This window comes from Giraffa tippelskirchi, chromosome X, assembly GCF_054371585.1.
Source record: "Giraffa tippelskirchi isolate mGirTip1 chromosome X, T2T-mGirTip1v1.2.pri, whole genome shotgun sequence".
Classification (NCBI taxonomy): Eukaryota; Metazoa; Chordata; class Mammalia; order Artiodactyla; family Giraffidae; genus Giraffa; species Giraffa tippelskirchi.
The window spans coordinates 38,183,081-38,208,298 of record NC_137289.1 but is presented as its reverse complement, the minus strand read 5'-3'; the positions used below and the strand labels follow the sequence as shown (position 1 = coordinate 38,208,298).

At 39.8% G+C, this 25,218-nt stretch overlaps 1 protein-coding gene across 4 annotated transcripts in view; it reads right to left on the bottom strand.

Moving 5' to 3' along the window:
• LOC145536437 (plastin-3-like) overlaps window positions 1–24,544 on the bottom strand; it is a 37,791-nt gene extending 13,247 nt beyond the window's left edge. For 2 of the 4 annotated variants that reach the window (XM_081565811.1, XM_081565812.1), the window contains exons 1-5: window positions 23,918–24,086; window positions 21,199–21,506; window positions 8,067–8,148; window positions 7,127–7,292; window positions 5,077–5,219 (exon numbers count right to left, since the gene is read on the bottom strand). In XM_081565811.1, coding sequence (XP_081421937.1) covers window positions 5,077–5,219; window positions 7,127–7,292; window positions 8,067–8,148; window positions 21,199–21,203 — 396 coding nt within the window. In that variant the 5' untranslated portion in view covers window positions 21,204–21,506; window positions 23,918–24,086. Of the gene's footprint in view, window positions 1–5,076; window positions 5,220–7,126; window positions 7,293–8,066; window positions 8,149–21,198; window positions 21,507–23,917; window positions 24,087–24,280 lie in introns of those variants that run through there. The other 2 variants (XM_081565813.1, XM_081565814.1) reach the window with 2 other exon arrangements.
• Window positions 24,545–25,218: the final 674 nt, after the last annotated feature.

Sequence of the window (25,218 nt, the reverse complement as noted above, 5' to 3'; positions counted from 1 at the left end):
TAGATATGAATTACAGGAAAAAAAAAAAAAAACACAAACACATGGAAGCTAAACAACCTGCTTCTAAATAACCAACAGGTACTGAAGGCATCAAAAAGGAAATTAAAAATACCTAGAAATAAATGACAATGAAAACATGACAACCCAAAACCTATGGGACGCAGCAAAAGAGGGAAGTTTATAGCAATACGAGCCTACCTCAAGAAATGAGAAAAACATCATAAACAACCAGACTTTATGCCAAAGCAAATAGAAAAAGAAGAACAAAAAAAAAAAAAACCCCTGAAGTTAGTAGAAGGACAGAAATTGTAAAGATATAAATGAAAAATACATGAAGGAAACAATAGCAAAGATCAATAAAACTAAAAGCTGGTTCTTTGAGAATATAAAATTGACAACCCACTAGCCAGACTCGTCAAGGAAAAAAGGGAGAAGACTCAAATCAATAAAACTAGAAACAAAAAAGAAGTTACTACAGAACGCAGAAATACAAAGGATCATAAAAGACTACTGTGAGCAACCATATGCCAATAAAATGAACAACCTGGAAATGGATAAGTTCTTAGAAAAGTACAACCTTCCAAAACTGAAACAGGAAGAATTAGAAATCACAAACGGACCAATCACAAGCACCAACATTGAAACTGTGATTTAAAAATCTTTCAGCAAACAAAGGCCCAGGGCCAGATGGCTTCACAGGTGAATTCTACCAAAAGTTTAAAGAAGAGCTAACACCTATCATGCTCAAATTCTTCCAGAAAATTGCAGAGGAAGGAGAACTCCCAAACTCATTCTATGAGGCCACCATCACCTTGAGAGCAAAACCAGACAAAGATACCACCAAAAAAGAAAATTACAGGCTAATATCATTGATGAATATAGATGCAAAAATCCTCAACAAAATTTTAGCAACCAGAATCCAACAGCACATTAATGGATCATACACCATAAGCAAGGGTGATTTATCCCAGGGATGCAAGGATTCTTCAACATATGCAAATCAATCAATGTGATTGACCATATCAATAAACTGAAAGATAAAAGTCATACAATCATATAAATAGATGCAGAGAAAGCTTTTGACAAAATATAATACCCATTCATGATAAAAACACTCCAAAAAGTAGGCACAGAAGGAACCTACCTCAACATAATAAAGGCCATATACGACAAACCCACAGCAAGCATTATTCTCAATAGCGAAAAACTGAAAGCATTTCTTCTAAGATTAGGAACAAGACAATGGTGCCCACTCTTGCCACTATTATTCAATCTAGATTTGGAAGTCCTAGCCATGGCAATCAGAGAAGAAAGAAAAAGAAACAAAAGGAATCCAGATTGGAAAACAAGAAGTAAAACTCTATTTGCAGATGACATGATAACATAGAAAACCATAAAGATTCCACCAGAAAATTACCAGAATTAATCAATGAATATGGTATAGTTGTAGGATATAAAATTAATACAGAGAAATCCCTTGCATTCCTATACACTAACAATGACAAATCAGAAAGGGATGTTAAGGAAACAATTCCATTCACCATTGCAACAAAAAGAATAAAATACCTAGGAATAAACCTACCTAAAGGGACAAAAGACCTGTATGCAGAAAACTGTGAGACACTGATGAAACAAATCAAATATGACACAAACAGATGGAGAAATATACCATGTTCTTGGATTGGGAGAAATATTGTGAAAATGACTATACTACTCAAAGCAATCTACAGATTCAATGTAATCCCTATCAAACTACCAATAATATTTTTCACAGAAATAGAACCAAAATAAGTTGCAACTTTTTTTTTTCAAAATAAGTTACAACTTTAATGGAAACACAAAAGACCCTGAAAAGCCAAAGCAATCTTGACAAAGAAAATCAGAGCTGCAGGAATCAACATTCCTGACTTCAGACTATACTACAGATCTACAGTCATCAAGACAGTATGGTACTGGCACAAAAACAGAAACATAGACCAATGGAACAAGATAGAAAGTCCAGAGATAAGCTTACACACACCTATGGGTACCTTATCTTTGACAAAAGAGGCAACAATATACAACGGAGAAAAGACAGCCTCTTCAATAGGTAGTGCTGGGGAAACAGGACAGCTACAAAAGAATGAAACTAGAACACTTCCTAACACCATACACAAAAATAAACTCAAAATGGATTAAAGACTTAAATATCAGGTCAGAAACTATAAAGCTTAGAAGAAAACATAGGCAGCATGCTCCTTGATATAAATCACAGCAAGATCCTCTGTGACCCACCTCCTAGAGTAATGAAAATAAAAACAAAAAAAAACCTAATAGACCTAATTAAACTTAAAAGCTTTTGCACAGCAAAGGAAACAATAAACACGATTAAAAGATAACCCTCAGAAAGGGAGAAAATAATTGCAAATGAAACAACTGACAAAGGATTAATCTCCAGAATATATAAGTAGCTCATATAGCTCAATATTAGGAAAACAAACAGCGCATTCAAAAAATGGGCAAAAGACCTAAACAGACATTTCTCCAAAGAAGACATACAGATGGCCAAGAAACACATGAAAAGATGCTCAACATCATTAATCCTTAGAGAAATTCAAATCAAAACTACAATGAGCTATCACCTCACACCATTCAGAATAGCCATCATCAAAAATTCTACAAACAATAAATGCTGGAAAGGATGTAAAGAAAAGCAAACCCTCCTATACTGTTGGTGGAATGTAAACTGATACAGCCATTATGGAGAACAGTATGGAGATTCCTTAAAAAACCAGGAATAAATACCATATGACCCAGCAACCTCACTACTGGGCATATACCCTGAAAAGGATCCATGTACCCCAATATTCACGTGTGCTTAGTCACTCAGTCGTGTCTGACTCTTGCGACTGCATAGACGGTATCCTGCCAGGCTCCTCTATCCATGGGATTCTCCAGACAAGAATACTGGAGTGGGTTGCCATTTCCTTCTCCAGGGGATCTTCCCAACCCAGTGACTGAACCTAGGTCTCCTGCATTGCAGTCAGACTCTACCGACTGAGCTACGAGGGAAGCCGAACATTCATAGCAGCAGTATTTACAACAGCCATGACATGGGAGCAACCTACATGTTCATCAACAGATGAATGGATAAAGAAGATGTGGTATATATACACCATGGAATATTACTCAGCCATAAAAAAGAACGAATTTGAGTCAGTTCTAGTGAGATGGATGAACCTAGAGCCTGTTAAAGAGAGTGAAGTCAGTCAGAAAGAGAGAAACAAATATAGTAGATTAATACATATATATGGAATCTAGAAAAATGACACTGATGAACCTATTTACAGGGAAGGAATGGAGACATAGATACAGAGAATGGACTTGTGGACACAGTGGGGGAGGGAAAGAGTGGGACGAATGGAGAGAGTAGCATCTATATATATATATATATACACACACACACACACACACACACACACACACACACACACACACACACTATGGAGTGTAAGATGGATAGCTGGTGAGAAGTTGCAGTGTAGCACAGGGAGCCCAGTCTGGTGCTCTGTGATGATCTGGAGGGATGAGATGGGGAGAGGGGTAGGAGGCCAGAGAGGGAGGGGAATGTATGGCTGATTTGCGTTGTGGTATGGCAGAAACAAATATAACATTGTAACATTTTAAAAAATATATTTAAATTTAAAAAATAGGGGCAGGGTTGAGGTAAGAAATACAAACATACATAAGAGTATATAACTACCCCCAAGAACTGAATGCCTGAAGGAGGGAGCACATGACAGAAGAGGAGCCAAATAAGAAAGGGAATGGGGAATCCTGAGGCCCTTTCTCTCTAGGCCTTTACTAACACAGATCCACTGAGGCCTGGGAAAGGCAGTTAGGAACAGAAGTCATGACTGCCGATCTTTTCGTACAGCATGTTGAACAGTAGGCAGAATAGAAAATGTTAGCACTGTAATATTTAAACCCCTTTCCACAAAATGAAAGCTAGACTTAGTGCTGGTGCTCTTACTTGGCTCAGTCTCTCTACTGAAATCTACCATCAGGGCCTAGAGGCAACAAGGTTGGGTGATAAACTCATAGGATTTTCCCTCCTTTAAGCTGACCTGAAGTCTCCATGTTATTATGTCCCTGTCAAGTATTTAACTAAACGGTTAAGGCTGTATATTGTCACCCTGCTTATTTAACTTATATGCAGAGTACATCATGAGAAACGATGGGCTGGAGGAAGCACAAGCTGGAATCAAGATTGCTGGGAGAAATATCAATAACTTCAGATATGCAGATGATACCACCCTTATGGCAGAAAGCGAAAAACTAAAGATCCTCTTGATGAAAGTGAAAGAGGAGAGCGAAAAAGTTGGCTTAAAGCCCAACATTCAGAAAACTAAGATCATGGCATCTGGTTCCATCACTTCATGGGAAATAGATGGGGAAACAGTGGAAACAGTGGCTGACTTTATTTTTCTGGGCTCCAAAATCATGGCAGATGGTGATTGCAGCCATGAAATTAAAAGACGCTTACTCCTTGGAAAGAAAGTTATGACCAACCTAGACAGCATATTATAAAGCAGAGACATCGCTTTGTCAACAAAGGTCCGTCTAGTCAAGGCTATGGTTTTTCCAGTGGTCATGTATGGATGTGAGAGTTGGACTATAAAGAAAGCTGAGTGCAGAAGAATTGATGCTTTTAAACTGTGGTGTTGGAGAAGACTCTTGAGAGTCCCTTGACTGCAAGGAGATCCAACCAGTCCATCCTAAAGGAGATCAGTCCTGGGTGTTCATTGGAAGGACTGATGTTGAAGCTGAAACTCCAATACTTTGGCCACCTGATGCAAGGAGTTAACTCATTGGAAAAGACCCTGATGCTGGGAAAGATTGAGGGCAGGAAGAGAAGGGGACGACAGAGGATGAGATGGTTGGATGGCTTCACCGACTGAATGGACATGGGTTTGGGTGGATTCTGGGAGTTGGTGATGGACAGGGAGGCCTGGCGTGCTGCGGCTCATGGGGTCACAAGGAGTCGGACACAACTGAGCAGCTGAACTGAACTGAAGTATTTAACTAAACAGTTACCTTGATGTCAGCACTAAAATTGTTGATTTTCTGCCAGCCTGAGTTTTCCAAATGAAAATTTGCCCATCTAAGCAGAAGCTCTTCTGGAGATAATTTCATAAGCTCCTCCAAAGTCTCACCATCTCGAAGTAAAGCAGCCAAGGCTACAAAGGAAAAAAAGAAAAACCCAACCGATACATTATATGGTAACAGTCATTACATGTTTATTGAGTCTTTTGACACTCTGTTAAGTAAGTAACAGAGGTACAAAAAGTACTGTGACCTAGTTCCTGGTTTTCAGGTACTCACAGTCTAATAATAAAGATAAATGAAAGTATATAATGAGTTATAAGATGATACAGATAGAAACACTTAATTATAAGAATACACAGCATTACATATTTTAACATCTTGATTATTCATCACATTCCAAATACCAAGTAAGTTCTAGCTTTAAGTTGAACATTGTTACATTATGTCATATATTTACATAAACTATTCTTAAATAATATTAAAATCAGAGGCTTGGGGGAGTATGTTTAAAACTTTGGAGCCTTTTGATTTAAAGAGTATTCAAACCCTATGGTATTTATATTTAAGCATAACTAACTCTTGAAATGTTACACCTGGTTTTTTAAATTAATTTAATTGGAGGCTAATTACTTTACAATATTGTAGTGGCTTTTGCCATACCTGTTTTTAAAGAAAAAGAATTCAACTTTACATTGTCTATAGCACCTAATATGTAAAGGTTCCTCAACACTTTTTTGTTATTGAATTAAATGTGCAGAAGAAGCCAAGGGTTTTTGGTTAAATATCCCCAGAGATAAGAGGTAGAAGCTTGGGCATCTGCACAGAGAATTGTCTAAATTTAGGTACTGTTTTTATGGAGAAGTTGTATAGTCCTTATGCAATAATTCCCTCCCATAGGATAAAAGGAGATTTACACTGAACAAGAAGACTAAAACTGCCTGACTTCCAAAGAGGTCTAAGTAATATCTCTAATGGGCAAACTTCATCTTTCATAGACTCCACTTCACACCATGTCACTCTGGCACTGAGGGATTTAAGTAAAGGCAGAGGCAACATTGTCACTTGTACAGAAACCTCCTCATGCTCTCCATCTCCAAGTCAAAAGGCTGGAAAGGATTAAACAGCCTGACCTCCCTGCACCTGAGACCTTGTCAGAGATAAATCATTTGACTTATTACACGAGCCAATGTAGTTTAATTTTGTTGTCTTCCTTTCCTTGTTCAATGGACTTTAACTCTAACAAGATAAACACTGCTCTGAAGAGGCTAGCAACTAGAAAAATTTTATTTGTTTAAATACAGCCCACTTTGAGTGGACTGAAAATTTTAAGTATCATAAAGTCTTGGATAAATGTGCAGAATAGGACTGTTGACAGGTATTGTGAGACCCTGAAATACTGAGAACTCCCAATATATATTCTTCCCCCAAAGTAACTGAAGATTGATATGGTGATTTCCGGAAAAAAACGTGAATATTTGGAGTGATGCTTAATATTTTAAACTTCAAAAGGAGAGGACAGTGTAGCACTTCCTAGGACCTTAGGACAATTGTATCACATATGCTTATACATTCTACAAGTCTATGATGTGATATCAAACCCTATGCTATAAAAACGGTGCTTCTGCTAATTCAGGAAATATGAGACCATCAAGGGCAGGTTAGAATATTTTTGAAGAGTCTTAAATCTATAATAGAATAGAAAAGGTATTAAAATTAATAGGAGATGGTGTGCCTGAGGGTGGTAATGGGGTGGGGACTATGTGAGTAGAGCAGAAAAGAACTTTGCACAAATTCCTTAAACTCTCTGGGTTTTCGTGTCTTTATTGTGAAATGAATTCTAAAGAGCCAGACAAATGTTAATTACTACTAAAGAAGAAAGTTATAATTAGGCTGTTTTCCTGAATAACACTATAACATTACCTTCTGTTAATTCTAATTATCATCTAATCACCTCAATTAGGTGAAAGCGTGACAGTCTGCATGACTAGAAAAAAATAACCAATAAACAATTTTCAAGATCATGACTGTGTTTCATTACCTTCATTCCTGCTTAATTCAATGTCAGCAAACAAACCGATCTTAATGATCTGCCACAGCAGTCCCAAAACCAGGTGAGGCTTCCCAGCCCTCAAATCCTCTGCACCAATGTTCACAACATGACATCCAATGGCAGAAGCTGAATTCAGTGCCAAGTTCAAGTTTTCCTGCAAGACAGCCAATTTATAACACTTGCTTCTTGACCTTTCTGTTTTTTTACAGTCTTTTTCTCCCTTCACTGAAATAACACTCAGTAATGACATTATGTATTAAGTTTACCCATACATGATCCACAGAAAGTAATATCCAAGCTTTGGTGTTAAAAGCATAGCTAAAACAAATCTATCCTCATTTTTATAGTCTTTTCCAGATTTCCAAGGCAAGTTAACAGCATTTTTAGTTAGCCTCGATTGAAAGATACCGACCCTAAAGGAAAAGGCTGAGTTACTAGAGTAAGTATATCCATGTGGGTTATGTGTTGAATTTTTTAAAATGCCTAAATGAGAGGTCTACTGAATACACATGAGAGTTCTAGAAGTTCTGAATCTCCTCATCCCAAGAGATGGCCTTGCATGAGGAAATACTGCTATATAACGCCCTAATACGAGATGGAAAATAAAAGCCTTCTATTCTTCAAGCATGCTAATTAACTAAGAGCTTAAACATGCTTGCTTATTTCTGTATGTTTGAACGCAAAATGTAATGAAAAGAATATAGGGCTTTGCAGTTACACCTGGATTTGAACTTTAGTTCCAGCACTATTAACCTTGGTACAGCTCTGAAATCTTTCTGCATCTCAGCTTCTATGAAATCTGGAAAATAATCCTCAACTCAGAGCTGTTGTAAGAATTAAATGAGACAATGCAAAATGCAGAGCCTTCAGTCTGTAAAACAGGTCCTCAAATAATAGTTTCATGGAAGGAGAGGAGAAGAGTGCATACCTGAATGATGAATGGTGTGAGTTTCTTCTTGTTGATTGCTCTCTCATCAATTGTATCAGGAACTGAAAGGTTGATCATTTTACTGAAACAGAAATTTTAAAATAAGTTGACTTATTTTTTAAATAATCCATAAATATTCACAAATATTTTAAGGCTTATTATAATATCTATCTCATGTAATCTGAAAAAAAAGCAATGTATGACTTTAGTCAGGTTGATCAAAAAACCATACATATAAAAATGCAAATAAAGGAAAGACCAAAGTGCTTATAGTAGTTGAATATTTCTGAGTTGGGGATTGGGGCATATTTTCTTATTTAATGTTTTGTACTTCTCACATTCTTTTAGAAGAATGAATTACTTGGATATTAAAAACTTTGTTGAGTAAGTGTTAAAAACAGATAATATCCCACATTGGAACTGAATCTCTCTGTTAGATTATATAATGTATAATTAAAATGATTTCATCTACAAAGACTGAAAATTAGTTGAGCATGAGATTCTTTCATTCACCAAATATTTATTGAGTACCTAGATGATGCACCTGGAGAAGGCAATGGCACCCCACTCCAGTACTCTTGCCTGGAAAATCCCATGGATGGAGGAGCCTGGCGGGCTGCAGTCCATGGGGTCACTGAGTCGGACACGACTGAGTGACTCCACTTTCACTTTTCACTTTCATGCCCTGGAGAAGGAAATGGCAACCCACTCCAGTACTCTTGCCTGGAGAATCCCAGGGACAGGGGAGCCTGGTGGGCTGCCGTCTATGAGGTCGCACAGAGTCGGACACGACTGACGCGACTTAGCAGTAGCAGTAGCAGATGATGCACCAGGTACCATATTTGGTGCTGAAAATACAGTGATAATATCGATAGAAAGAAAAGTTGTATTAATTAGGGCAGGATCTGACTTAGAACAACCTCATTTGGTAAAATTTGGAGTTAGACTCTAACATTTTAGATGTTTATACTACTGTCCTAAAACAAGTTATTTTGCATAGAGAAAACCGTGCTTATTTCCATGCAAAATTTAAATATTAAACAAATAGTATCATATGAGTCTCTCTATTAAAATATATGGGAAATTATTTCTTTACAGCCTATAAGTGGCAAGTAAAAGGGTATCTCACATTTTTAGAAATCATCTTTTTAAATAACCAAAATGACCGTATTGGAAAAAAACAAATTTTATATATTGTACACTGTCATCAGAAATATACCCACTGTACTGTTCTAAGTGTTCCAATATGTACTTACTCAATGCTCACAACAAATTTCTGAGCAAGCACAATAATATGGGGATCATAATGGATGGATCCTGAAATGCAAAGCAGTCAAGTACCTTTTTTTTTTAATACTTCTTCCCTACTATGGAAAAGGTCAGTTTTCATTTCAATCCCAAAGAAAGGCAATGCCAAAGAATGCTCCAACTACCGCACAATTGCACTCATCTCACACACCAGTAAAGTAATGCTCAAAATTCTCCAAGCCAGGCTTCAGCAATACGTGAACCGTGAACTTCCAGATATTTGAGCTGGTTTTAGAAAAGGCAGAGGAACCAGAGATCAAATTGCCAACATCTGCTGGATCATCGAAAAAGCAAGAGAGTTCCAGAAGAACATCTATTTCTGCTTTATTGACTATGCCAAAGCCTTTGTGTGGATCACAATAAACTGTGGAAAATTCTGAAAGAGAAGGGAACCCCAGCCCACCTGATCTGCCTCTTGAGAAATCGGTATGCAGATCAGGGAGCAACAGTTAGAACCGGACATGGAACAACAGACTGGTTCCAAATAGGAAAAGGAGTATATCAAGGCTGTATATTGTCACCCTGCTTATTTAACTTATATGCAGAGTACATCATGAGAAACGCTGGGCTGGATGAAGCACATGCTGGAATCAAGATTACCGGGAGAAATATCAATAACCTCAGATATAAAGATGACACCACCCTTATGGCACAAAGTGAAGAAGAACTAAAGAGCCTCTTAATGAAAGTGAAAGAGGAGAGTGAAAAAGTTTGCTTAAACATTCAGAGAACTCATGCCGTCTGGTACCATCACTTCATGGCAAATAGATGGGGAAAGAGTGGAAACAGTGGCAGACTTTATATTTTTGGGCTCCAAAATCACTGCAGATTGTGACTTCAGCCAGGAAATTAAAAGATGCTTACTCCTTGGAAGAAAAGCTATGACCAACCTAGACAGCATATTAAAAAGCAGAGACATTACTTTGCCAACAAAGGTCCATCTAGTCAAGGCTTTGGTTTCTCCAGGAGTCATGTATGGATGTGAGAGTTGGACTATAACGAAAGCTGAGCGTGGAAGAATTGATGCTTTTGAACTGTGGTGTTGGGGAAGACTCTTGAGAGACCCTTGGACAGCAAGAAGATCCAACCAGTCCATCCTAAAGGAGATCAGCCCTGGGTGTTCATTGGAAGGAGTGATGTTGAAGCTGGAACTCCAGTACTTTGGCCACCTGATGCGAAGATCTGACTCATTTGAAAAGACCCTGATGCTGGGAAAGATTGAAGGTGGGAGGAGAAGGGGACGGCAGAGGATGAGATGGTTGGATGGTATCACCAACTCAATGGACATGAGTTTGGGGAAACTCCGGGAGTTGGTGATGGACAGGGAGGCCTGGCGTGCTGCCGTCCAAGGGGTCGCAAAGAGTCGGACACGACTGACATTGACTGACTGAATAAACTGAACTGAACTGATGTACCCATGGGTTAGTTAGACAAACAACATCAGAACATTGCAGTTTAAGGAAGAGAGCATTTTCTTGCAGGGCCATGCAAGGAGATGGGTGGCTTATGCCTTTAACAATCCTGAACTTTCCAAACACTTTCAAGAATGCCCACTTATACAAAACTTGAGGGAGGAATGTGATTAGCTCTGACAACCTTCTTGCTGTCAGATATTCTATTCTTGAAGAAAAGTCATAGTGAGGTAACTGTGTTCCTGTAAACCTCTAGCAAAACAAATATTAGTCTCAATGCTGAAAGGTAAGATTCCAAGCTTGACTTTCACACTCCAAGGTCCTGTTTAGGAGGAGGGGCTTCCTGGGCAAGCTGATTATCCTGCCTGAGAGCATTCATCCAGCACCCAGTCTTGGTCCTCCCACCAGTGGCCAGTCACAGCTGAAGATGCAGCTCTCAGTCTCTGGGCCCTCCTCTTACCAAGGTCCCCATACCCTGCCCAGCCACCTTAAAGGAGGGAGCCAGGTGCCCAGCCCACAGTTGCCCTCAGTCTTCTCAGTCTACCCTAACTTTGGGGGGGAAGCTGGGTCTTGTAGACTCTGACCCAATCAGATTATTGCAAGCGTTGAGTCATGGAGGTGGGGATGGCAGAGGTAGGTTGCCTAGTGCTCTGAACCCTGGGCCAGGCCAGTGAGTGTCTCTAGCAAGGTCTCTGGACCTCTGCAAGACTCGGCCTTTGGCCTGTCCCCAGGCTCCACCCCTTGCTACCCAGACCAAGGCCAGAGGACCTGGAGGGCCATGGACGAAGGCTGAAATATACCTTTTACTACACTCTGCTGAGAGGCTGACTATTGGTGGACCTGGTCTTCTAACCTCTATGGTCTTTAGCTAAGGACGGCAGCTCCATGCCCATCTTGCCCCTATTACAGTATCTTCCTTGGTGAGATTATACAAACTTTGACTGAAAGTGGGTAACTTAGACCATCATGGTCTATTTCCACTAGCCCAAGATAATCACATTCTACTCTGTTTCTATAACTCAGGTAAATTAACTAACAATATCATGTGATGATATAGTTTTTATCTTCCTCTAACTGAAATATTATACTTAAAAAGCATAATGTCCCCTCAGACATATATATTGCAAATGGGGGAACCATTTATTCATTCACTGCTGGAGCTATAGTTGAATTGTTATATTTTGAAAACAATTTTTATTGGAATGGAGTTGCTTTACCATCTTATATTAGTTTCCGTTGTACATCTAAGTCAATCTATTATAGGCATACATAGATCCCTTCATTTTTGGATTGTCTTCCCATTTAGGTCACCACAGAGCACTGAGTAGAGTTCCTTCCACTTTTTTCGTTTTTGAATTCAAATTAAGTTATTTGTATTAACTGGAGGATAATTACTGTACAATATTGTGATGCTTTTTGCCATATATCAACATTAATGAGCCATAGGTATACATGTGTCCCACACATCCTTAAGCCCCACTCACCTCCCTCCCCACCCTATTCCTATGGGTTGTTCCAGAGCACTGGTTTTGAATGCCCTGCTTTATGCATATATAAACCTGAATGATGATTTTCCTGAATGATGAAATATGCAATTTTCTCTATATCACATATGAGTTATGGGTGTAGTTTTTTCTACATTAAATTTGATATCTGTATTTATGTTTGGAAATCTAGCTGTATATTTTTGGTCATGATAGATGGACTATTGTATGTTTCACATCTGGATATCTCTGCACTCTTTTCCCTACATAAATATGGAATGCTGTATTCTTCACATAGGAAAATTTGAGCACATGTTTTCCTGAATAAAGTATGGAATATTTTGCAGTTTTCTAATGAAAATCTCACTTAAGATTTTCGGACATGAAGTATATAATTCTCCATAGTCCAAATATGAAACACCGAGGCAAATTTTCATTACTGAACTAGGAAATTTGTACATCTCATAAATGATCATCTAGGTAAAGATTTTCCTACATGAAAGTTGGTATATTTCATATTTCACATAAAGAAATATGGACACAGATCTCCTTGTTTGGGGATACTCTGTATTTCACATATGAAAACATGGGTGCTGATGTTTCTACACTAAATATGTAACTCTCTATATTTCCCATTTGAAAATCTAGACACAGGTTTTCCTGCATGAAACATGCAATATGCTATATGAAAATCTGGAAAAAGGTTTTCCTGCTTAAATACTGAATGTTTTATTTTACACTTATTAAAATCTGTGTGCACATTCTGCACATGACATATGGAATTCTCTTGTGTTTCTCTTTGGAAAATATAGACATTCAGTAACCTACATTAAATATTAAATTCTCCTTAGAACTCATATTAAAATATTGGCACAGGTGTTGTGGGCCTAGGTTTTCAACTGTGAAATTATATAATTCTGTATGATTCACGTGTGGAAATCTGAGTGCAGATTTTCCTAAATGAAGTATGAAATCATGTATATCTTACAGATGATAAGTTAAGTGTAGATTTTCTGCTATATTGCTATATGGGATTCTGCATATTTCATATAAGAAAACCTTAATTATGATTTTTTGACATAGAATATGTAATTCTAATTTCACATATAGATATCTGGGAACAGATTTTCCTACTTGAACTATGACATCTCTATATTTCACATATAGAAATCAGTGTACAGATATTCACGCATCACATATGAAATTTTCCACGTTTCGTATGTGGGACTCTCAGGCCAGATATTTTAGAAAATATATGGAACTCTCTATATTTCCCAAGTAAAAACAAGATGAGGAAGTTTTGAGATGAAATATGGACGTTTGTTCATTTCTCATATGAAAACCAGGGTACAGATTTTCTTACATGACATATGAAACGTGTATATTTTAGATACGAAAATTTGAGTTCAAATTTTTTACATGAATTATGGAATTTTCTATGTTTCAAATATGGAAAACTTACCTTAGATATGCTTCTATGAAATATAGAATCCCTATATTTCCTATATGACATGTGGACCCTGATTTTGCTCCATAATATGTGCAATTCGCTACATGTCATATATGAATATCTTGGTTTAGATTCTCCCACATGAAATATGGAATTCTCTGTATGTCCCTTTCAAGACATGAGGGCAGGTTAACTTGACGAACAATGGAATTCTTTATATTTCACATTTGAAAATCTAGGTGCAGATTTTCTACATGAAATATGAAATTCTGTACATTTCTTGTATTAAAGTATTAGTGCAGATTTTCCCACTTCAAATATGGAATTCTCTATATTTCATATAGGAAAGCCTGAAAGATGACTTTCCTACAGGAAATATGTAACTTTCTATATTTCATACACGAAAATATGGGTACAGAATTTTCTCCAGGAAGTATGAAATCTGTATTTCATGTCTGAAAATCTAGCTGTATATGTTTGGTCATGATATATGAAATATTGCTTGCTTCACATATGGATATATGTGCACGTATTTTCCTGCATGCATAGGGAATTCTGTATTATTCACATAGGAAAATTTGAGTATCCATTTTCCTGCTGAATCATGGAATTCTACTTTCATAAATGAATTTCTCAATTAAATTTTCTGACAAGAGATGTACAATTCTCTATCATTCAAATATGAAATTCCAGTAGCAAATATTCATTCCAGAAATACGAAATGTGTACATTTCACAAATGAAAATCTAGATAGAGCTTGTCTTACATGAGGTGTGGTACTCTTTACATTCCATATAAAAGATCTGAGCACAGATTTCCTTGATTTAAATATAGACTAATCTATATTTCACATATGAAAATATTGGCGTTGTGTGTTCTACAATATATGTATTTCTCTACATTTCACAAATGAAATGTTCAATTCTTCGTATCGCATTTATAAATATTGGCTGCACATTTTCCTACATGGTATATGGAATTCTCTGTGTTTAGCATTTGAAAATATAGACTTTCATTTTCCTACACTAAATATTAAATTCCCTAAACTTCACATATTAAAATATTAGCATGGGTTTTGTAGGCACAGTTTCTCAAATGTGAATGTGGAATTTTGTGTTTTGCATGTGGACATCACATTAGAAGTTTTCCTAAATGAAATATGGACTTCTGTATATTTTACAGGTGATAATTGGAGGAAGGGTTTTTCTGCTATATTGATACATGGGATTCTGTATTTTTCATATATGAAAATCTTATGATTTTATTACATAAATATGTAACTGTCTATATTTCACATTATACAACACTGGGAAAAACTTTACCTACATGAAATATGAAATCTCTACTTTTCACATATATTAATCAGTGAACAGATTTTCACACATGACATAAGAAATTTTTCATCTTTCATATAAGGAAATCCCATCCCAGACATTCATACAAAAAAACCCTGAAGTCTATATTTCATATATGAAAATACAGTTGCCAATTTTCCCACATGAAATGTGGAGTTCTCTCTATAGAATCACATGTGAAACCTGGACACCCATTTACCACAAAATATGAAATCTTCTATATATCATATAGGAAAATCTCTGCTCAAATTTTCCTCTAGGCAGTACTTAACATTATGTATGTCACACATGAAAAACTGGGTGCTAATTTACCCATGTACAATCCGGAATTGTGTATATTCTGGATATCAAAATCTGTGCACCAATATTACTACCTAAACTATGGAATTCGGTATATTTCACATATGAAAATCAGGGTGAAATTTTACTCAGTTAAAAATGGAATTCTCTATATTTTACATATGAAAATGTCAGTGCTGAATTTACATCATGAAATATTGAACTTTTTGTATTTCACTTTAGGAAAATCTGGATGCTGAGTTTCTTACATGAAATATGGTATTTTCTATACCTCATATATGACAATCTGGGTGGTGACTTCCTTACATTAAATATGGAAATCTCTATATTTCACAGACGAAAATCATGGCGTTGGTTTTCTTAAGATATGGAGAACCTATATGGTATTGGAGTTCTCTCTGTTTCACAAATGAAAATATGTGCACCACTGCTTCTTCGCAAAATATGGAATTCTTTGTATTTCTTCTATCAAAATCTAGGCTTGAACACTCTTTCATGGAAGTTGGACTTCTGTATATTTCACATTTGAAGATCAGAATGGATTTTCCTATGAGAAATATGAAATCACTGCATTTCGTGTGAACCACTGGTTCTTCAGGTACTGACACATTTGTTCCCTGTTTGTGTCCCTGTGCCTTGCACATGCGTGTGTACAGGTGTGTGCTTGTGTCACCTGTGTTTGCGTGTATGTGCATGGGCCCAGCCCCCTGCTGACATGGGAGATGAAGGCGAAAGAACATGAGATGTCTAACAACGAGAAGAGGAGGCAGGAGACGTCCACAGTCTAGGGGAGACTGGTCCACGCATCTCTGCGGTGACCCTGTTCAGGACAAGAATGAGCAAAGGATGGCCAGTGACAACTCTGGGTAGTGAGTCCACAAATCTGCAATTACCTCAGGAGACAAAGACAGGCTCACAATTTCTGCTGTGCTGTTGTGTGTGTTTGTATCCGCAAGAGGGGTTGGAGGGTTTGCAGAGTCACCCAGTGTAAATCAAGTGGTGGGGGCTCTAAAATCATGACCTGTGGACCCCTCAGTCTGTGGGGGCATTGGCTCTGATTAAAACTCTTCAAGAAATGGGCATAGAAGGAACCTACCTCAACATAGTAAAGGCCACATATGATAAGCCCACAGCAAATATTATTCTCAATGGTGAAAAACTGAAAGCATTCCCCCTAAGATCAGGAACAAGACAAGGGTGTCCACTTTCACCACTATTATTCAGCATAGTTTTGGAAGTCCTAGCTACAACAATCAGAGATGAAAAAGAAATAAAAGGAATCCAGATCGGAAGAGAAGAAAGTATAACACTCACTGTTTGCAGATGACGTGATGCTGTACATAGAATACCATGATACTATCAGAAAATTACTAGAGCTAACCAGTGAATTTAGCAAAGTCGGAGGATACAAAATCAATACACAGAAATCATTTGCATTCCTACATACTAACAATGAAAAATCAGAAAGAGAAATTAAGGAATCAATTCCATTCACCACTGCAACAAAAAGAATAAAACATCTAGGAATAAACTTACCTAAGGAGACAAAAGAACTATATACAGAAAATTATAATTTGATGAAAGAAATCAAAGATGATATAAACAGATGGAGAGATAATCCAGGTTCCTGGGTAGAAAGAATCAATATTGTGAAAATGACTATACTACCAAATGCAATCTACAGATTCAATGTGATCCCTATCAAAGTACTAATGGCATTTTTCACAGAACTAGAAAAAAAAAAGCCACAGTTCGTACGGAAACACAAAAGACCCTGAATAGCCAAAGTCATCTTGAGAAAGAAGAATGGAGCGGGAGGAATCAACTTACCTGCTTTCAAATTATACTACAAAGTCACAGTCATCAAGACAGTACACAAAAACAGAAATAAAGGCCAAGGGAACAAGATAGAAAGCCCAGAGAAAAACCCACACACATGTGGGCACCTTATCTTTGACTTAGGAGGCAAGAATATACAATGGGAACAAGACAGCAGTTTCAGTAAGTGGTGCTGGAAGAACTGGACAACTCAGTGCAAAGAATGAAATTAGAACACTTCCTAACACCATCAGTTCAGTTCAGTTCAGTCGCTCAGTTGTGTGCGACTCTTTGCGACCCCATGAACCGCAGCACGCCAGGCCTCCCTGTCCATCACTAACTCCCGGAGTCCACCCAAACCCACGTCCATTGAGTCGGTGATGCCATCCAACCATCTCATCCTCTGTCATCCCCTTCTCCTGACCTCAAACTTTCCCAGCATCAGGGTCTTTTCCAATGAGTCAGCTCTTCCCATCAGGTGGCCGAAGTATTGGAGTTTCAGCTTCAACATCAGTCCTTCTAATGAAAACCCCGGACTGATCTCCTTTAGGATGGACTGGTTGGATCTCCTTGCAAACCGAGGGACTCTCAAGAGTCTTCTCCAACACCACAGTTCAAAAGCATCAATTCTTCTGCGCTCAGCTTTCTTTATAGTCCAATTCTCACATCCATACATGACCACTGGAAAAACCATAGCCTTGACGAGACGGCCCTTTGTTGGCAAAGTAATGTCTCTGCTTTTTAACATGCTGTCTAGGTTGGTCATAACTTTCCTAACACCGCACACAAAGATAAACTGAAAATGGACTAAAGACCTAAATGTAAGACCAGAACCTATATAACTCTAGGAAGAAAACATAGGCAGAATACTCTATGACACAAATCATAGTAAAATCCTCTATGACAAACCTCCTAGAATAAAGGAAATAAAAACAAAAATAAATAACTAGGTGCTAATTTAATTTAAAAGTTTTTGCATAGCAAAGGAAACTATACACACAGTGAAAAGACCACCCTCAGAATGGGAGAAAATAATAGCAACTGAAACAACTGACAAACTATTAATTTCCAAAACATACACACAGCTCATACAAGTCAATACCAGAGAAACAAACAACCCAGTCAAAAAGTGGGCAAAAGTCCTAAACAGATATTTCTCCAAAGAAGACATAGAGATGGCTAAGAAACACATGAAGAGATGCTCTCCATCACTCATGATTAGAGTGTTAGTCGCTCAGTCGTGTCCAACTCTTTGCAAGCTCACGGACTGTAGCCCACCAGGCTCCTCTGTCCATGGAATTTTCCAGGCAAGCATACTGGAGTGGGTTGCCATTTCTTCCTCCAGGGGATCTTCCTGACCCAGGGATTGAACCTGGGGCTCCTGCACTGCAGGAAGACTCTCTACCATCTGAGGCACCAGAGAAGCTCATTATTAGAGAAATGCAAATCAAAACTACAACGTGATATCACCTCACACCAGACAGAATGGGCATCATCAAAAAGTCCACAAGCAACAAGTGCTAGAGATGGTGGGAATGTAAATTGATACAGTCACTATGGAAGACAGTGTGGAAATGCCTTAAAAAACTAGGAATAAAACCACCATGTGACCCAGCAATCCCACTATTAGGCATATGACCTTCCAAAAACCAAAGCTGAAAAAGACACACGTACCCCAGTGTTCACTCCAGCACTATTTACGGTAGCCAAGACATGGAAGCAAGCTAGATGTCCATCGACAGAGGAATGGATAAAGAAGCTGAGGTGCGTATATACAATGGAATGCTACTCAGCCATAGAAAAAAAGGAATGCATCTGGGTCAGTTCTAAGGAGGTGGATGAACCCAGAGCCTATTATACAGAGGGAAGTAAGTTAGAACGAGAAAAACAAATACCGTATATTAACGCATACATGTGGAATCTAGAAGGATGGTACTGATAAACCTGATCCCAGAGCAGCAATAGAGACGCAGACATAGAGAACAGACTTGTGCACAAGGGTAGGGGAGGAGAGGGAGTGGGTGAGATAAATGGAGAGAGTAGCATGGATGAATATACATTAACATATGTAAATAGATAGCCAATGGGAATTTGCTGTATGACTCAGGGAACACAAACGGGGGCTCTGTAATAACCTAGAGGGGTGGGAATGAGCGGGAAGTGGGAGGGATTCAAGAGGGAGGGGACATATGTACACCGAAAACTATGGTTAATTCGGGTTGAGGTGTGACAGAAATCAAACCAATACTGTAAATAATAATCAATCAATGAAAAATAAATATTTGTTAAAAGCTAGAAATAGGTTAATTTGGAAATTACCTAGAATGTCACAATTGAGAGGGAAAAAACCCCTTAATATGTGATCTATTGCCTTCCAGGTTCCGTTCTCTTCATTTTTAAAAAGTATGAGATAGGGGAGTTAATGTCTTCATGATACTGTATCTATTATTTGGACCAGGAACTGTTCTCTGTGATATGTGCATGCTGACCTGACATCCCATGGTCTTTCATGCACTTAGGAGACACTGTGTTCAATCCGTACACGGTAAAGTTTCCTGCGGATGGACATGTGGATCTGCCTTTTGATCCAGAGTACACTAGACACCGCAATGTGTTCCAGATTGGGGGTCAGATACAACACGTCTCTGTTCCTCTCCACCTGGCACCAATCTGACTCAGCTCTTGCCAGGGAGGTGACTTTGGGTAAATTCATTCACCCGTTAACCGCTACGTGTTTCTGCTTCCTCAGCTGCCGAAAGGGATGACAGCATTAAAAATGCTACCTCATAGTGTTGTGATGAGTACTCAAAGACTTCATTATACGTGCACACATGGAGAGCTAACCACGGTTCAGAAGGGTGAGCTTATCTTCCTGCCTCTCTTCACTTCCGTTTCTGCTTGTACTCACACCCCCGTCCCCGCCCCCACCCTTTTCCCCTCCCACCCCAACTCCGCTCTCTAGCACCCGTGTTCCATCCTCAGACTCTCCATCCAAAATCATGGCTGACGATCTCCTCATGATTTACCTCAGAAAATATCCATACCATTACCCTTGGATTAAAAATCATGAATATTAGCAGAAGAAATAAGAAACACACTAAAACTGGCAATGTGAAAACTAAACAAGAAATAAAGCATTAATGATGAAAGTTTGACTATTAACATTTTCATATCTTCATTAGATTGAGATTTTCAGAATTTGATACAGGGGAATTACACTTGATAAAAAGAAAGCCAAAATAAAAAAAAACCTATGTGAAGAAGTTTCTTGGCCTTTAAATGACCCTCTGTAAGGTTTTTAAAACTTTATATACTCTAGTTCTATAACTGGCCAGTGACCACTTACTTCCTGTCATTATACATATCATAGGAAGGGGTCATTAGACTTGTAACTGCATAGAGAATATGCACTAAATTTTTCCATACGAGCACATGATGAAGCCTCAGTGTTGTATTTAGGCTTCACAATGTCCCCACAGGAAGAGCCGAATACTCATTATGCTAAAAAAAAAAAAAAAAAATCCTTCCCCCATGCCTCATACAATCCATTCTTGAGGCCCTGAAGGGCTGAAGTGATGCTGCAAGGTCCATGCGGTGAGTCAAAGGTGGTCTTGACACTGTGTCCCTGGAGCACTATCCAGGGAAATGTGGAACAGCAATAATATTAACTACAGTAATGACAACAGCTAGAATTGACCGGGAACGTACCATATGGCACATACTGTTCTGACACTTTCCCCTGTCTTAACATGGTCAGTGTTCTACACTGCCCCATGAAGTAGTTAAATTTACTCCAAGCTAGTGCTTCTATGTGGCTAATGGAAGAATGAGGCACAGAGACACTATGTTACTTGCTCAGAGTCGCCCAGCAGTCAGGGAACCACCGGTCTCGAGGCATTGTGGAAACCTCAGTGTGTTCTGTATTTATTCAGTCAAGGCTAAGATCCAACGGCTATGGCAAAATATGTAGAATAACAGCTACCACATAACACAAATTGATCTTACCTCATAGAAATGCACACGAAATAGAAATCGGATTTCTTCAGAAATCTTTCAGATAGAGGCTTGGCAAGACTGCATCAGGATGTTTTGCAGAAAGGATAGTCTGAGAGCCTCCTCAGAACAGCAGACAGCAGGTCAGTGAGTCTCCTAGACTGGAGGTCTTGGGTTTGTGCATCAGAGAAGGCAGCAAACCCCTGTCACCTACACATGCTCCCAGTGGAGACAGAGCCTGGCAGGAGGCAAAATAAGACCATTCCTCTGCTCTAGTAGTGCCTAGACAAGTTGTCCATGTCAATCAGAACTGAGGAATTCTAAAAAAAGAAAAATGGAGATTTCATGATCCGCACTCGGTGCATCTCACTTAGTGCAGCTACAATAGTGCCCTAGAATCTGTCCGTTTTCACTATGCTTGGGAAACTCTCAGGGACTTTAGTAAACCTCATTAGTAGCGAGACTGTCAGCAAAATAAGGGAAATAGCGATCAGAACACATATCAGAAAAAAAAAAAAAGTAGAGATGATCAACAAAACCCAAAGCTGGCTCTTTCAAAAGATCAATACAAATTCATAAACGTCTACTCATGTAGACCAAAAAAAGCAAGATATCTAAAGACAACACTTACGAATATCGGAAGTAAAATAGATTTCAGATCTCACAGAAATTAAAAGGATTCTGTGAATGATTATAATAACTACATCTGGCAATTTCGGTGAAAGGAACTAACTAACAAAGTTGAGCCAAAAAGAAATAGATAATCTATTTAAAAATCGAGCTTGTAGTTGAAAAATTTACAGAAATCTCCAGGCCCAGGTGGTATCCCTGGCACAACAGACAAAGGGAGGGAAAAAATGGGTAGGGACAGAGAAAAGGTGACTATATTCTAACACAACCAGTTACTCAAGGTAAAATGGGCCAAATCCAAGCAATGTGATGAAGCCATTGGTTTTATTTTCTCATTGTCCTCCAGCTTCTCCTTCCTGCCTCCCTCCTTTGCCCCAGTTGCTTCCTCCTTCTTAAGTCCTGCCCTGCATCAAGAGTAGCAGTGTTATGAGGCGCGATTCCCATATTGTAACTGATATCCGCTGGCTGACTGACATTCAGCTGGATGCTATCATCCCTGCAGCTGGTATACTCAAGCTTTCTGTCTCATCATGGACCAGAAGGTTTCACTCCTAATTTCAGGTATAGCTAGGAGAGAAGGTGCAGGGCACACGTTGGAGCCTTGAGTCCTTCATCTGTGAAATGCGGATGACCACAAATTGTGGGAGAAACAGAGATTTCGGCACCAGACCCTTTGCAATGAGTGCTAAACCCAATGAAACATGACAAACTCAGAGCATCACGGGACTCCTTGACATTCAGAAGCACCTCAAGTAGATTTCCCTGCCAGGACTGTTGCGTTTATTGCTCCTTCAGCCTGGAATGCTCTTCCCTTAGGTAAGCCCATGGCCTGCTCCCTCACTTCCTCCACATCTCTGCTTAATTGCCATCTTTCAGGGAGATTTTCCCTCATTATCTTGAATAAAATAATAACATCATACCCCACACACCCCCTTTCCCCTGATCTAGTATTATCTTTCTTCATAGTGCCTGCCACCCACCCTTGATTTACTTACTGACTACCAGGTCTCTGAAACGAGAGACTTGGTCCGTTTTGTCCTGTTACAAACTCCTCGAATAGCGCTCTGGTATATGGCAGGTGCTCAGAAAACATTTGCTGAAGGACAGTCGGGAGCCAGGCCCTTTACACACATCGCTAACATGCACAGGTACCCTCCAAGACCGACACTGGCCCCACTGAATTAATTATCATACACGCTCAATGACACACAGTCAGCATGTCAGGTTCCAGGCTTCGGAATCATATCTGCCAGCTTCCAAATCCTCAGCTCCTGGACAGAGACCTCACAGCCAAGAACTCAAGAGGTTTTATTTCTAACACAACGACTCCAAACAGCTCAGGTAGATACCCAGACACACAAAAAAAGGTCACTGAGTATCTGCACAGAGAGCTCACAACTCGAGCCTCAGACCCTCAAATACGACAGAGACCAAACACACTGCGACAAAGAGCCTCCAAACAGACCAAGGTCGTCAAGACAGAAACAAATGAGAATCGCACAGATACTTCACATCACGGAGACTGACTTCCGAACCACTCCGGACACTTACTAAGTTAATACAGAAACCGCTAAGCAGAAAGACATAACCTTGAGTAACTCAAGAACATCATACAACCTGCAGATAAAGTTCCCAGACAAATGGAAAACCTGCACCCTGTGCGCAGACCCCAAGCAGCTGAGAGTTTCCACCTTAAGACAAACCCCTCCTCAAAGCAGCTCAGAGACAGCACAACTTGGGACCCAGAATCAAAAGCTCAGAGATCTCACATTCTGGGGCGCAGACGCCTACACAGAGATCTCACACCCAGGGACTCAAGTGCCCCAAAGCTCCAAAAATGCACATCCCGGCACACAGGCACACACATCCTAGAGGCTTTGGACTATGGCTCTCAAAATCCACTCCGATCAAATACCCCATCACCCACAATCCTGGCCAATGGCTCAGAGAGATCAAGCGTACCCAAAACAGCATCTGTGATGTCACACGTAGCCATACACAACCCCAAGCTCCCTGACCCAGGTTACTCTCCAGGGAGAGACACGAAACAAGCCCTGAGACCTCTCCCTGGTCATGAATTGCATGCATCTGTGCGACTTACCGCGCGTTGCCATCTGATCCAGACTGAGGGAGAGCTCAGTAAGACTGAAACACGGTCGCCCTGCACAGCCACTGACTGTGCCGAACCTCGCCAGTAACCAAGGCAGCCATTCAACCCCTTCGGGAAAAGCGGTAAAACTCGGAGAAAACATGGCACACTCTGAAAAGCCGGGCAAACGAACGCAGGCGCACTGGTATACGCACGCCTCGCGCCCAGAGGTCCAGCTCCGCGACCTCAGTGCCTGTCTAAGACAGGCAGCCAATGGGAACTGAGCAGGAGAAAAAGGAGGGCGGGAGTAGCCGGACTTCCGCGTATACTCGCGCTCCGGAAGAACTAATTCCGGCCATCTCCCGGTCGCCTTACCCCCAAAGCGGCAGCCAATCTCTCGCTCTGGAGCCATCCCCACCTTGGATGTGACCATGTCAAAACGAAGGGGTGGAGTTGGAAAAGAGACAAAGAAAGTTGCGGCTTAATATCAGTGTCCACTCAAATTCAAATGCGGCGGGAAGGCGGAGTGGAGCGAATGCGGTTGGACCCAGTGGCGCCATGAGTGCCTCCGCTGGGAACTGTGGTCGATGCCCGACGCGGTGTCAGGGGACCCTCTGTGTTGTCACACGCACTCTCCCAATGGTACCTTCCAGAGTGGGTGGTCCTACCGCTACCCCTCAGCGGTACATCCCAGGACAAAACTGTTTCATCTCGAGCGCCTCTTGGTGGTGAGATTGGGGAACAACAGACGTAGATTCCCCAACCTTCCCAGGATGATAATGCAAAGGGTGGAAAGACAAAGTCAGGAGGAAAACCCCACAGATTGCCACACTCTTGGACTCGGAAAAAAGTCTTCATAAACTGAAGATTACTCCTCTGTGGTGGCCACTATTGTAACAGGAAGCATTCAAAGAATTTTCTCTGTGCTGAGCATTGGCATTGGTGCTTGTTTGTGCTTTCCTGCTTAACACAGAATAGGTCTCATGGGGAAAGGCGGCCACAGTCCCCCAACTGGCAGAAGAGATAAAGCTACTGAGAATGGAATCCGAAGGCCTGGCGTGGGGACGGCCTCTGTCGCTGACTGCGAGTGATATGTGAAAGGACAACAGGACTTTCCATTCTGTTAGAAAAGGGGTCATCTCCAAGGGGACCCAAGGACACCATGTAGGTGAGATAAAGACCACAGCTTTGTCATCATCTTGTCATCCCTGAATATGTTCCCTAGCAGAATCCTCAGCCTGTCTAGCTGTGCCTCTCTCAACGAGTTTAAATTTATTCATTCTGTCATTCAGTCATGTGTGAAGCACATGTAT